The sequence below is a fragment of the Periplaneta americana genome, chromosome 7, assembly GCF_040183065.1.
Source record: "Periplaneta americana isolate PAMFEO1 chromosome 7, P.americana_PAMFEO1_priV1, whole genome shotgun sequence".
Classification (NCBI taxonomy): Eukaryota; Metazoa; Arthropoda; class Insecta; order Blattodea; family Blattidae; genus Periplaneta; species Periplaneta americana.
Genome location: NC_091123.1, coordinates 24,959,643 through 24,974,484, shown reverse-complemented (window position 1 = coordinate 24,974,484; position 14,842 = coordinate 24,959,643). Strand labels below are relative to the sequence as shown.

Below are 14,842 nucleotides of genomic sequence, written 5' to 3'. Positions count from 1 at the left end.
TACACCATCTTCTTGGCATTGATATAACCAATTTTTTGTGACTCCAATTTAATGGAAGTTCGTTACCTATTTGCTAGACGCCATGAGCTAGATTATCTGTTGTTTTTTAAGGTCCTCAAAGGAGATATATCCTGTGACTCCTTCTTAAATAATATTATCTTACGTATTCCAACGAAAGATATGAGAACCCACAAACTTTTCTATAATGGAAATTCAAAATTTGTTTCACCAGTCTTCAGATGCATTAAGAATGCCAACATTCATGGCTGCGAGTTCGATCCTTTCAATGTATAGACATAGTTTGCTCTTGGCAATAATTTATCATTTACGTATTCTTTCAGACATTATATATAATTATCATTGTATCATCACTATTATTCTCATAGTATTCTTGATTATGTATTTTAAAGTCATTCATTATTTTGTCCACTCATCGTCATTATTGTCATTAATTGTAATTGTCTTTATGTGTAATAATTATTTTTATGCATTTTTTTATTATTTTGTCATCAATTTTTTCATATTGTAATTATGCTTTGTGACTGTTATTGGCCACTGGCTGTTGTACAGCACAGTAAATAATAGTAAAATAAAAAAAAATAAAAAAAAATAAAAAAAAAATAAGTAAAATTTCTGAAATCTGGCGTTTCATCTAACGAGTCCCGTCTAATATAATAATAATAATAATAATAATAATAATAATAATAATAATAATAATAATAATAATAATAATTCTGCTGTCAAAAAATCTGAAAGTTAGAATTTATAAAAGAGTTATATTACCGGTTGTTCTTTATGGTTGTGAAACTTGGACTTTCACTTTGAGAGAGGAACATAGGTTAAGGGTGTTTGAGAATAAGGTGCTTAGGAAAATATTTGGGGTTAAGAGGGATGAAGTTACAGGAGAATGGAGAAAGTTACACAACACAGAACTGCATGCATTGTATTCTTCAACAGACATAATTAGGAACATTAAATCCAGACGTTTGAGATGGGCAGGGCATGTAGCACGTATGGGCGAATCCAGAAATGCATATAGAGTGTTAGTTGGGAGGCCGGAGGGAAAAAGACCTTTGGGGAGGCCGAGACGTAGATGGGAGGATAATATTAAAATGGATTTGTGGGAGGTGGGATATGATGATAGAGACTGGATTGGTCTTGCTCAGGATAGGGACCAATGGCGGGCATATGTGAGGGCGGCAATGAACCTGCGGGTTTCTTAAAATCCAGTAAGTAAGTAAGTAGCCTAAGTAAGTAATAATATAATAATAATAATAATAATAATAATAATAATAATAATAATAATAATAATAATAATAATAATAATAATTGTCAAATTGTCATTCCAATGATTTCGTTATCGATTTCGTGCAGTAACACAAATTTCTTTAAAGAAAAAAAAAAGCTTCTGTAGACCTAAGACCGATAATATTACCAGACTCATTATCAGAATTACTTTTACCTACTCATCAATAAATCAACACCAATTTCTTGCAAGATACAGCATGAACTGTTATGTTCAATGTTGATAATCGTGCACTTAACCCTAGCAATACCAACGGGGGAGGGGGGGTACTTTGTGCTCACCTTTTCCAAAATTTATATTTTAAATGTGTAGTTTATATATAAAAGATATGAAAAAAATTATTATTTATTGTCACTTATGATTTCTTATATTATAGTGTTACTGTTGAATTGTTTTCATTGATAGTTTTACTAAAATACGAAAATATGTCAAGTGGAGGAAAAAATCCCCCCTCCTTCAAATAATTGTTCGAAAATATATTTTGAAATTTCAATTTTTGTATTTTATTATAGTAGACCTACATACCATTTGCTAATTATGAATTTAAAAAAAATGTTCAAAATCTATACTAATAATAAATCTGTAGCCGAAATTTTTCTGGTAATTTTCGATTTTCCAAAAATGATTGGTCCTAGCATATATAATTAACCATCCTGAAACCGAAAATCGCTTTTTTGAAATTTTTGTTTGTATGTCTGTCTGTATATTTGTTACCTTTTCACGCGAAAATGGCTGAACAGATTTCGATGAAAAGTGGAATATAAATTAGGTTCATTGCAACTTAGATTTTAGGCTATATGGCATTCCAAATACATTATTTAAAAGAGGGGTTATAAGGGGGCCTGAATTAAATAAATCGAAATATCTCTCTTATTATTGGTTTTTGTGAAAAATGTTACATAACAAAAGTTTCTTTAAACATAATTTGCGATAAGTTTTATTCCTTGAAAAATTTTGATATGACTGATATTTAATGAGATAAATGAGTTTTAAAATTAAAATAACTGCCTCTAAGGCCGTGTAAGGAATTGAAAAACAAATGACTTCGTCTATAAGGGGCCTTGGACAGCAACAATCGAAAGCTATGAAAGTTAGCCTACAGAGAATATTTCTGTGTTTGTATGAAGTAATATAGGAAGCTAAATTAACCGATTTGTATATTAATTATTATGTCACCATTGGAAAGTATAGTTTCTCTAGATGTACATAATGCTATAATGTTATTACAGTAACTGCTGATATGATATAATATAATATAATATAATATAATATAATATAATATAATATAATATAATATAATATAATATAATATAATATAATATAATATGTAATATTATATAATATAATTTAAGTTATTTGAAGGGTTCAGAACCATAGTGGGCCAAGCGCCATTTACTGAATACGTAGAAAACAAGGGTTAAAATTAAGTTCTTACCATAATTCAATGGAAACCTATAACAAGTAAAATAAAATATACACATTAAATCTAAATAATGTCAATCTTCATTAAACTATGGTTGCATGTAATAAAAATTAAGAAACATGTTGAAGGAATTGTCATTGCACCAAATGAGTGTCTCTGGACCAAAATGATCGCATTTTAATTATTTGGATGTAATTTAAATTAAGTAACATATTAAACGAGTTATCCTTCTATCAAACACGAATGTTCCCTGGATCAAATGTCCTATTTTGATTATGTAATTACTTTATATTTATTTCTAACGGGTGCAGCTGAGCACACGGGTACGGCTAGTTAAGCAATAAAACTGTGGTCTGTTCTATATGAGTAGGGTGTGAAGAAAGTGATGCATAACATTTTCCTGACTGTTATATTGAAGCAATTGTTCGAAAATTTACAATGACATTTCAATTTTTCTCCTTTATTTTAGTACATACTATTTGCTGATTAAAAATGCCAAGAAATTGTTCAAAATTAAACATTTCTGTAATGGTCACAAAGTACCTCCCCCCCCCCTTGGTACTGCATGTTATTTAAAATAATTTGGCATTGCTAGAGTTAACAACACTAATTGAAGAATTTCACTTGGTCCACATCTGTGTAGTAACGGTTAGGGCGTCTGGCCGTGAAATCAGGTGGCCCAGGTTCGATCCCTGGCCGGGGCAAGTTACCCAATGTGAGCAAATGCTGGGTAAGTTTCGGTGCTGGACTCCGGACTCATTTCACCGGCATTAGTATCTTTAGCCAAATAACCTTAGACGTTGATAAAGAGTCGTAAAAAACCTACTGAAAAATAAATAATTTCACTTACCAGCTGAAACCCGTGGGAGCACCTCCGTTAGGTGACAGCTCTATTGTTATGGTGACGTCAGTTCCCTCGCGCGCCGTAACGCATTGTTGGGCTTCCCCCACGAAACTCGGAGGCTGAAGGTTGCCAGCACCACCGGTGGCGGCGCTGGGCTTCCTTTCCATTCCTTCTGAAGACAAGAACAGGAAATAAAAACTATTTTACAACCTCATCCAGTACCACCGGGTTGAAGTGTTTGCTAGTGAAACCATTGACTGAAGCAACTACATGCATGGCTAAAAATATAACTAAAAACTCGGTCGGGTGGCCGCCACAGTCGCGACATACAGCTCGGCCGAACAGTCTCGTCGTACAAGCCATTCCGAAGGCTTCATAATCAGCTCCACCTGTCCCCCATCAATTCATGCCGCGACTCTGTTTCTTCCGGCACACATTAGGTTTTCTTGTAATTGATAAAGGAGACGACACTGTGTATGAAAGATACGGCATGCTGTCCTATGATCGTGTTACACTTTCGGTTGAGCAATAATTGTGCAGTAAGCGGGATGAGTGGGCGTTATTCGTCGGCGCCAGCCAAACTATGAGAATCATCTTGTTTACATTCTACCCTCTGTATTTTCTAGAACACTTATTACTTTTGTGCGAGATCGTGCGTATTTGCTTGGTTTCCGCACAAAACCAATCCGCGGAAAGTCTAAAATTCCACATTCAGTATTCCCAACCTAACGCACATAACAATTTCCCTCTTCTTACCGCTTAAGCGTCATATTCATTTCACTGCTTTAGGCTTTTAACATATTATTTTTAGAGACGTTCAATATAGTAATAATTATAAATTGGAAACTTACCACTGCAATTTCACCTAAATTGCACTCTTAATTATTGTTTTTAAATATTTGCAAACATTAAGTAAACTCTACAACTCCACTAAAGTTACTACATTCGTGATGCAACTAACATTAAGGAAGCCGTGAAAAAATCAACAAGATTCCAGACTCATCATAGACTGGGGGGAAAAAAAGACAGACGTATATCACGGCCTGCTGGAGTAAAGTAAACACAGAAAACATTTTAAAGCAACAATGTTGAAGATAGATATTTTTGTTTTGCAAATTTGCCGTCATTGAACAGAAACCAAGATGGAGATTTCATTGCAACTAATTAGAAATTTCTCTTTGAGGTATGTAATAAACGATCTTCGCACAAAATAATGTACGATACACGAGCGGTATGTTTTCTTTCAATTCTCGGAAATTAAAAAAGCTCAACTACGTTTCGCTTTTTCAAACTTTTCCTCGAACATGAAAACTTCAACATACCGCTCTTGTAACGCATATTACTATTGCAAATTTAAAACCTTCAGATTGATTTTAATAACACGTCTAACAACACGAACCAATATAACCTAGTTTTATTTTGATTGATTGATTTTTTTTCATTTATTTATTTCACAGGTTTACAATGTCTTTGACACCTTCCTGTATCCATTTCAAGAATTTATAACCACTCGCCACTCATTCTATTCTCCCACTCTCCCTCCTCTAAACTTCTCTCACTCAGGGCCGGTATTATAAACGCCATTTAAACCTTACGTTCAGTTTAAACTGAAGTTTTTCGTTCTGTTTCGTATTATAAACCTTAACTACCAGTTAATCTTGAGTTAATTTGAGTTTAACTTAATCGGCAGTTTTCTGCCGTTTAAATTGCAGTTCAAGGCTCAACATTGCAAGATGGCGGTTCCCGCAATACACATGGATATTGCAGATGTTTTCCAAGAACTTATGAGTTACTATATGTGAGTGATTAATATTACATGGCGGCCAAAAATTTTTCGAAATAGAGTGCACCACTTTAAAATAGGTTAAACTAGGGTCTGTTGAACAGTCGGGCATGTTCGATACTCTGTACTTTAACGTGTTACCTCGCCACTTGTGGGCACCACATTCTGCTAGAAGTTAATGACGGAAGTAGCCCCACTCGTGTCTACTTCCGTCATTGACTTCTAGCAGAATCTGGTGCCCACAAGTGGCGAGGTAACACGTTAAAGTACAGAGTGTCCAACATGCCCGACTGTCCAACAGACCCTAGTTTACCCTATACATTAATGAACATAAGTTTTAAAACAGATCGAGGCTTTCGAAGCAGACAGTTCTAACCTTCAGAAATAGACTTATAGTCCTAACCTTGTTTCGAAAAATTGAAACTCCGATACAACATGCAACAGAAAAACGAGAAAGTGCAAAAATATGTGTTTTAGGGTTTGAATTTAAAGATTATTTGAAAAGGTAAATGATTTGTTTTTTATTTTTGAAAACATTCTGTTGAATCTCTCATCAGTTACTAGTTACGCTGCACTATTTTTCCTCTGGTAGTAGGATACTGAAAACGATGGAAGATTTCGAAGGTGTCCGTAAATCTACCATAAATCTATTGCGCATTGTACTGTGTGTGGCAGACAGTCTCCTGGTAAAATTTACTATCGGGCCTGATTTATAAACACACTAATAATATTAACTTACCTACTTTACTAGACTCATAAAAATAACTTTATTGTTTGACTGAATTCTATTTCATAAATATTATAGACAACACATAAAATACGCACTCTAATATTATTACTTCATTACTCAGTTGATTCTATATGGAATTACGTCGCGGATGATCATGCAAGGTTAGTTTGGCTGCACTGTGTTTGGGAGTATAACGTTGATAGCCAGCATTAAGAAACTAGTTGAGGTTAAGTCTGACAAGCATACTGAAGTACGCGGTATTGGCCCTCTCTAGGTTTTTTTATGATACTCTCTCTGATGTCGAAGAACAAAGATGTTTCTTAATGAAGATTCTCCACGAACGTCGGCTATTTTAAATCAATAATATAATTAAACAGTTGCGATCGTCTTCTTTTCTTTCCTAGCAGTAATACCAATCGTATTCCACTACGGTTTAACTTAACCGAGACTCTGTAACACTGCACGTTGAGTTAAACTCGTGGTTAGGTTTAGTTTTTTTACAGTGTAGTCGTAGTCTATATTCGAAAACCATAATTTAATTTTAAGTGAAAAACAAAAAAATAAAAAATAGATAAATACAGACAGCATAAGCAAAAAATGTAAAATGTATTTATAAATTAAAATTACAGAGTATACTCGTCTTAAGGGGAGAGAATGGTATTTTTTTAAACTTGTTTCCTATTTGGTGTAAAATATTAATTTTTTTGTATGTAGAGAGCTCATAGCTGTGGCAACTCAACCAAATAAAAATATTTAAAAAAAATTATTTGGGGGCCCAAATTTGAAAAAAAAAATATATACCCAATGCAGGATTGAACTTAAACCGATATATCTAAACCGTTTTTAAAGATAGGTTCAAACAGGTTTTTGCAATGTATTTGCAAAAGCATGTTCTACAAACTGTCTGTAACAGAATTTTGATATTAGTCCCTACGTTTGTAAAATAAACAATTAAAATTTAATAACAATTTTCTGATTTCCTTTCTTGCAAACAAACGGACGTATTTTTAAAATGGAATCAATTAACAAAATTCTGTTACAGAGAAAAGTTTCCTAATAGTCTAAAGAATGTGTGTTCTAAATTTCATGCATGTATCTTTAATAGTTCAGAAATTATATCCATTTTTGTCTGGCAATGTAGCAACAAAAAATGAAGTTACTGGAAACTGATAAAAGCGGGTGTGTGATTTAAAAATCTATAGCACAGGAACTTTAAAAATGACGTCTCAACATCCGATAAGGGCACAAATACCCACAAAATGTTATGCAATGCATTCCACACATAGGGTAAACTAGGGTCTGTTGGACAGTCGGGCATGTTGGACACTCCGTACTTTAACGTGTTACCTCGCCACTTGAGGGCACCACATTCTGCTAGAAGTCAATGACGGAAGTAGCTCCACTCGTGCCTACTTCCGTCATTGACTTCTAGCAGAATGTGGTGCCCTCAAGTGGCGAGGTAACACGTTAAAGTACGGAGTGTCCAACATGCCCGACTGTCCAACAGACCCTAGTTTACCCTATCAAAGGGTATTTTAAAGATTTTTTTTTTGAAAATTTAATTTACCGGGAACAATAATAAAAGTGGGCGAGTGAATTAAAAATCCATAATGCAGGAAGTTTAAAAATGGCGACTCAACATCCGATAAGGACACAAATACCCACAAAATGTTATGCTATGCATTCCACACATGTCACAGAGTATTTTAAAGAATTTTTTTTTTGAAAATGTACTCATTTTTTCACCAAAAAATACCATCCTCTCCCCTTAACTCGCCTATCATCCGTAACAGTTTATCCTGATGATATTTCTTTACTTTACACAGTAAGTGCGCCAGAAGAATTACAACCGTTGATATCTGGTCACGTGTTTTAACCATTCCAAAAGTCTTCTAGAAAATAGAAAACAAATTTTAAAAAGAATTAATTGTCAGTAATATCTTACTCTCTAACGTCTTACTCTCATTGTGATTTCAGATATCTGCCGGTTCATTTGTTATTATGTGGAACATAAAATAGGTAAACGAATTTTCCCTTTGTAGGTCCAAAATAATTGCTACGATTTCAGCCAGAATACCGACCCAGGATGCAATGTTATTTATTGTTAATACTAACATAACTACAACTACAGCCAAGTCGCCTGAAATAACAAGAATTGTTGCCAATTTAGCACAGATGCATTATTTTTTGCCCTACATTCAATGAATGTTGTCCTATACACGTCTTTATTGTACTACCACGATTGTATGTTTGATTATAATAAACTGCATAATACTACTTATTTATCAAATAGAACTAATTAAATAATGTAATTGGATGTAATACAAGTGTTCTACTATTAATCATAAAAAACGTACTGTTATCCTAAATTAATAATTTTTTAACTAAAACGTACCTACAAAATAAATGTTTATATAAAATACCTATATCTGTTGTTTAGTCAACTGTCCGAAGACAGGTTTGCAGCTCATAAGTAACACCAATAAGGCATCGCTCATGAGGCAACTAAGTCAGGAGATAATGGGGTAAGGTGGCCAGTTCCTTTCCCCCTCCAATGCATACATCGCCGATTAGCTACATATTCCACTAATCAGACTTCAGATGCATACAAATAATTGTTCTTCCTCTGACACATATCGTCAAGTGAGATGTACTGCGTGATAAAATTTATTTAATAATAGATACACATATCAGCCAGAACCTCAATCACAGGTAGTACCAATGTAATAGACGTAATATGTAGGCTAATCTTAGCAAAATGAAATTGCATGGGTATGTTATAAACGTATCACATATATAAATATACTAGTGGCTTGTGCAGCAAATGCTGCAAACTAAGTTCATTAGACATTCAAATAAACATTTTTCAGATTTATTTTCAATGAAGAATACCAGATATTCGGAAAATTATTTGCTTCCATAACAATGAAAGAGACTCTCTCTCGAGCCAATACTGAAGCGAACCACGCATATAAATATCTACACCACACCGCCATTAAATATATGAAAAAGACCCAACTCCACTTGATTAATAATTATAAAAATACTTGATTTTTAATAATTTAATTTAATTTAATTTCTTCCTGTAACCACTACAGGTTGCCGTCGACAAAGAGTACCATGATACAATAGAGTAAAAGCCTTGAGGCTTAGTGATAAATTGTTGTTTTATAGCTTTCAGTAATATATACTATAAGTTATAGCCGCCACTCAGTAAAATATAGAAATCAAAATCTAATTTAAGTTATTCTCTGCATCTACTTATATAACCCGAAAACGTTTCACTTACATATCATCAGTATAGCATTAATATGTATAATTAATGAAAAATAGTCACATCATGGCATTAACTACAATAATATTTCATTTCTAATGGTAATAATGCCATCAAACCACCTCAAGTTTTGTAGTTTTTAATATCCAATACACAGCTGTACCCAGAAAATTACACACCACAGAATCGAACCTGTAAATTATTTTTAGTAAGTTAAGTTTTTAATAACCAATTTAATTTGAGCTCTAAATATGTCAGCATTCTTGCAGATCATGGCCTTCATGTAATAGCCTATTGTTTACTGTAGTATGTGTTTTGTTTTATTCTGAAATTCGACACGGCTGACTTGATGCTCGCTTCGCTTCTCCTTTACAAAAAAGCGAAGGGAATATCAAGTCGGCCGTGAATGCTATTAGCTAGTTCTCAAAACTGACGACAGATGGATTTTGGAAAATAGGAAAGTTATGTTTAAAAATTGACATTTCACTGAAAACTACTATTTTTCCGAAAAACTTTGAGTTCCAAGCTTCAAATTGAGGGGTCATTTATTAAAATCCGTCCAGCCGTTTTCCCGTAATTTCCATTACCAGTTCAAATTATATATATATATTTATATATATATATATATATTTTTCAATTGGTTATTTTCCTATGCTTTATCAACTGCTATGGTTATCTAGCACCTGAATGAGATGAAAGTGATAATTCCAGCGAAAAGGCTCCAGGGTCCAACGCCGAAAGTTACCCAGAATTTGCTTTTATTCGGTTGATGGAAACCCCCCCTCCGAAAAAAACTCAATCAGGTAACTTATTCCAACCAGGATCTGAACCTAGGCGACCTCACTTCACAGCGGTAGATCGTATCATTTATTGAATTTTAGCGTTAGTGTATTGGATATGCTCATATTTTCAGTAATTCTGTTACGAAAAGCAAAAGATAAGGGATTGTCTATGACAAATGAATATCCCAACAGTGAAACGTAAAAAAAATCATACTATCATAACAACACAACAACAATAATGGAAATTGACGTTGTACCATTATAGTTAAGGTACGAATTAACGAGGAGATGGGGGGATTTTCCCCCTGTTGGAAAGTTTCATCTTTATGCAAAAGAATGCCATAGGTTCTCCGTGATAGACGTTTCTAGCTGTTCGATTAAATAGTTTTAGTTAGCGTGTGTCGAATTCCAGCAACCTCATTTTTATAGATTGTAAAATGTGTTCGCATCTATTATAGAACAATTTTGTTTAATTGTATTGCATTAGTTACTTAATTTTAGTTGTTTGGAATCAAAACACACACCTTTCCTTGTCCTGCTTTACCTCCTTGTTTCATTACCTACTTGAAAGTCAATGCAGTGTAGGGGAGGATATATCCTAGGACCAACAGAAGAGAGGTATACATTGCGGACATCCCTGGTTGTGTGATCAGCACGGTACAGGGCCACGGCTGAGACAGCATAGAACAACACAGAACAAACGACAAATATCCAGTCCCTCAGTAATCTGTGGCTGTATCTTTCACTCCCAATAATATTTCGAAATGTATATTTTCGTGATATAAGTGTGAAGAAGACAGCTTAACGCGAATTAAATTTCGTCAATATTGTGTTAAAAGTACAGTTATCCTCTGTTATAAGAGTCTTAGTAATTTTAGTTTACAATGTTCAAGAGAACAGACGTGAAAATATAACGAATGTTACAATCAATGCAACTTGAAATGCTTACAATTTTGCCCCAGCCAATAGTGAAAATTTCGAATAAAATTCTGTAACTGTCGTTTATTTCTTACAGAAAGCAATAATAACAATGGCGCAGTGGCTCCAACTTTTGGAAAACATTGAGTGGGCTCAATTTTCAAGGTTTTTATTGTTAAGACCGTCAGATTATAAACACAAATATGCTGTTTTTTTACATAATAGATTAACGTTTTCGGTTTCACTGAACCATCTTCAGATCATTAATAAACCTACAGACAACTTATATTGTAAACAAACAGTGTAGATATGGGTCTTAAATGTGAAGTAGGACTGAGTATATATATATATATATATATATATATATATATATATATATATATATATATATATATATATTTAGTAGGTTATTTTACGACGCTTTATCAACATCTTAGGTTATTTAGCGTCTGAATGAGACGAAGGTGATAATGCCGGTGAAATGAGTCCAGCACCCAGCACTTGCTCATATTGGGTTGACGGGAAACCCCGGAAAAAACCTCAACCAGATAACATGCCCCAACCGGGAATCGAACCCGGGCCACCTGGTTTCGCGGCCAGACGCGCTAGTCGTTACTCCACAGGTGTGGACACCTGAATATATGATAGAATACAATGTTATATATGAAATCACAACTAGAATGGGTTAAAATGTTAAACATTAGCAATAAAGGAATAAAATTCTTAAAACATTATTATTAAAATAAAATAGAACTGTGTAGAGAAAGATAGCATATAGCAGCGTCTAAGGACGTGTAGTCTTACAAATAAATCCATATAAAATATAAAAAATTTCATTCTGCACCTGTTATATAATTTTACAATAATGGATTTGTTTTTAAGACCACACTGACGCTGCTATTTGCTATCTTTATCTTTGTCTACACAGTTCTATTTTGTTTGAATAATCATATTTTAACAATTTTATTCTTTTATTGCTAATGTTTAACATTTTAACCCATTCTACTTGTGATTTCATATGCACCACTGTATTTTATTATATACTCAGGTCTACTTCACATTTAAGACCCATGTCTACACTGTTTGTTTACAATATAAGTTGTCTGAGGTTTATTAATGATCTGAAGATGGTTAAGTGTAACCGAAAACGTTCATCTATTATGTAAGAAACAGCATATTTGTGATTGTCACACTTGTGATTTGATAAGTCCGACGAATGGTTTTTTTGACATTTTCTGTTTGTGAAGGTGCTTTGGGTTTATCTATTTTAGTTTCTATAATTCGTAGTTATTGTAATGATTACTTTCAATCATATGTTATATTACAATGTTAAAATTCCTAATATATTTAATTTTTTTAATCCCTTTATGTTTATTAGGTAATTCTTGATGAATAATTCAGTCATTAATATTTCTTTCAAGTTTTTTATTTATATTTTCTATATCTGGTTTATTTTGTTGGGGTAATTTAGGTTACTTGTTTGGTAGAGATTTAATTTCCTTTGGTCTAATTTTGTTGAGATTATGAATTTGTGTGTTAATAATTATAGCGAGAGAATCTATTTTTCGTTATAATTATTATAGAAACTTTTTTTATTTATTGTTCTTATTTTGATAATTATACTTTATTGTACTTTTGGCAGATTAAGAATATTTTCATTTTATTTATTTTTTGAAGGTAGTCTTATCCCAACCCTTTTTTGATTTTGGGTTGGGGTTACCAGCCTGAACGACTTCAGGCTGGTATTTATTTATTGTTTTATACTTTACTAGCATCTTTACCGAACTTAAGAATAAATACCTTGATAATTAACATAGCTTATTGGACCCAAAATGGTTTTCAAATCAAACACTTGCGTTACAAGTTAAAATAAATAAATCTCATAACTAATAATAATAATAATAATAATAATAATAATAATAATAATAATAATAATAGAACAAATCATTGGGTGGGCTCTGGCCCCACAGGCCCTTATAAGTTGGCACCACTGAGTAACAGTAATTATGTCCAATTAACATATTGTTTGTAGAGAATTTTCCAATATCATTCAATTATGCTAGTTATAATTTTAATATGAGTATAAACATTAATAAATAAAACAAAAGTATGTTCCATTTGTTACTTCCATTTATAAAATGATTGCAACATGGATATCATTTTACGTATATTATAGAACGAATATGTAGGCAATGAACCTGAGGGTTCCTTAAAAGCCATAAGGAAGTAAGTAAGTAAGTTAGTAAGTTTGTTACCGAAGACACTTAAGCCTCTTTAAGGTTACTTTTTTTGTCCATTCTTTGAGCCTTTCCGATATGATATGAAATGGAAACATGACGGGATTCCAGGGCACAACGAAAGTCAACACAGAACGTCACAATGGTCAGAAACAGGTATCTGTAATCACAAACGGCACTCGAACCCTCGACCGAAGCTTTCATTCTGCCTAAAATTGCTCACCTTGGTCATTGCATACATCTGAGCCTGATATTTTTATTAATAATTTATTTTGTTAATTATTCGTGAAACACGTTTTAATAAAAATGCCACGTTAAAAATGTGCCGGTACACAGGTATTTTACAATGACCTGAAATATTTTCCTTTATCAACACTTTCAAAACAATGAATATAAAAATTATGGATTCTATACGATTTTAAATGCGTAAATTCTAAATGCTAAAATTTTAATTTCGAAATGCTAGACATTGTCATCTCTATAACTGAGACTATTTTATAGTCCTTCCATAAATTATTTGCTTTTATAGCCGCATCTACGACACGGATAATGTGCGCCGAAAGTCGTTAATTTAATCCTGTAGGGAAAGAATGTGACGTACGCTCTGAAGACAGCCGAAAAATTGTGGGAATCCCCGAGATTAGAAACGCTGCATATCAGTCGTGACTCACGATGAGGCATCATATTTACATTTAAGGTTCTAGACAGTGCGCTATGAAGCGATCGAATGCATCAATGTCACGGTAAAAGCCAGTAATCTGTGGTTGTCTATTTTTGTTTGGCCGGGACCGTGTAGGCACATGATAGAGTCATGTCTTGGCAACGATTCTGCCTACCAGATCGAGAATAATTGAAAAAAAAAGAAGCAAAGAACATCGCCTTTACCTGCAGTGACTATAGTCATGGTGCGGGGTCAGGGGTCAACAGAAGTTGCAGAAGAAAGCAGTAGAAGAAGAAGAAGAGTGCTAACAGCTGTCCCGTGGAACATCACACACACGCACACACCACCACACCACGCGCACCACCGTCCATCCGTCCACAACAGAGCAACGACGACGACGACGGTGGCGCCTAGCGACGAGCTTGAGCTAAAACTGTGAGGATACCCCGCGCAGGCGCGTGGCGGCGTCTGGTGACGTCATTTTGAAACATTCCAACGCTAGGTGCGAAAAGCCAAAATATCTCCCAAGTGCGACGAAGTGGGGAGGATGTTAACATTTAACGAGAATCGGAGTACGTTAAGCGATGGCATTCGCGGGATCGCAAAAATAGTGAGCCAAAACAAAATACTGAAACAAATTAGCACATTCATATGCGTGGCGTACGGCATGGCTCGCGAAAGAAGGGGACTCTATAAAAATCACATGGATGAATTCCTCTAGTGTTATGCGTAGAACTACGAAACACTTTTTCTTCGCATTATCACAGTCTAGTATATACAGTCGCGAAGCTCAATACGTAGTAAATATGCAAACATCAGATAGTTGCTCACCACTAGGATCGCTAATATCGCCTCATTACAGGCAATGCAAAATACAACCGTCA

General features: G+C 34.0%; 1 protein-coding gene across 3 annotated transcripts in view; it reads right to left on the bottom strand.

The window, feature by feature from the left end:
• Nucleotides 1-14,346, bottom strand: part of LOC138702989 (titin homolog) — a 914,774-nt gene extending 900,428 nt beyond the window's left edge. For 2 of the 3 annotated variants that reach the window (XM_069830459.1, XM_069830463.1), the window contains exons 1-2: nucleotides 14,183-14,346; nucleotides 3,580-3,745 (exon numbers count right to left, since the gene is read on the bottom strand). In XM_069830459.1, the coding sequence (XP_069686560.1) occupies nucleotides 3,580-3,745; nucleotides 14,183-14,201 (185 nt within the window). In that variant the 5' untranslated portion in view covers nucleotides 14,202-14,346. The remainder of the gene's footprint in view (nucleotides 1-3,579; nucleotides 3,746-14,182) is intronic. The other variant, XM_069830460.1, reaches the window with a different exon arrangement.
• Between the last annotated feature and the right edge of the window lie 496 nt (nucleotides 14,347-14,842).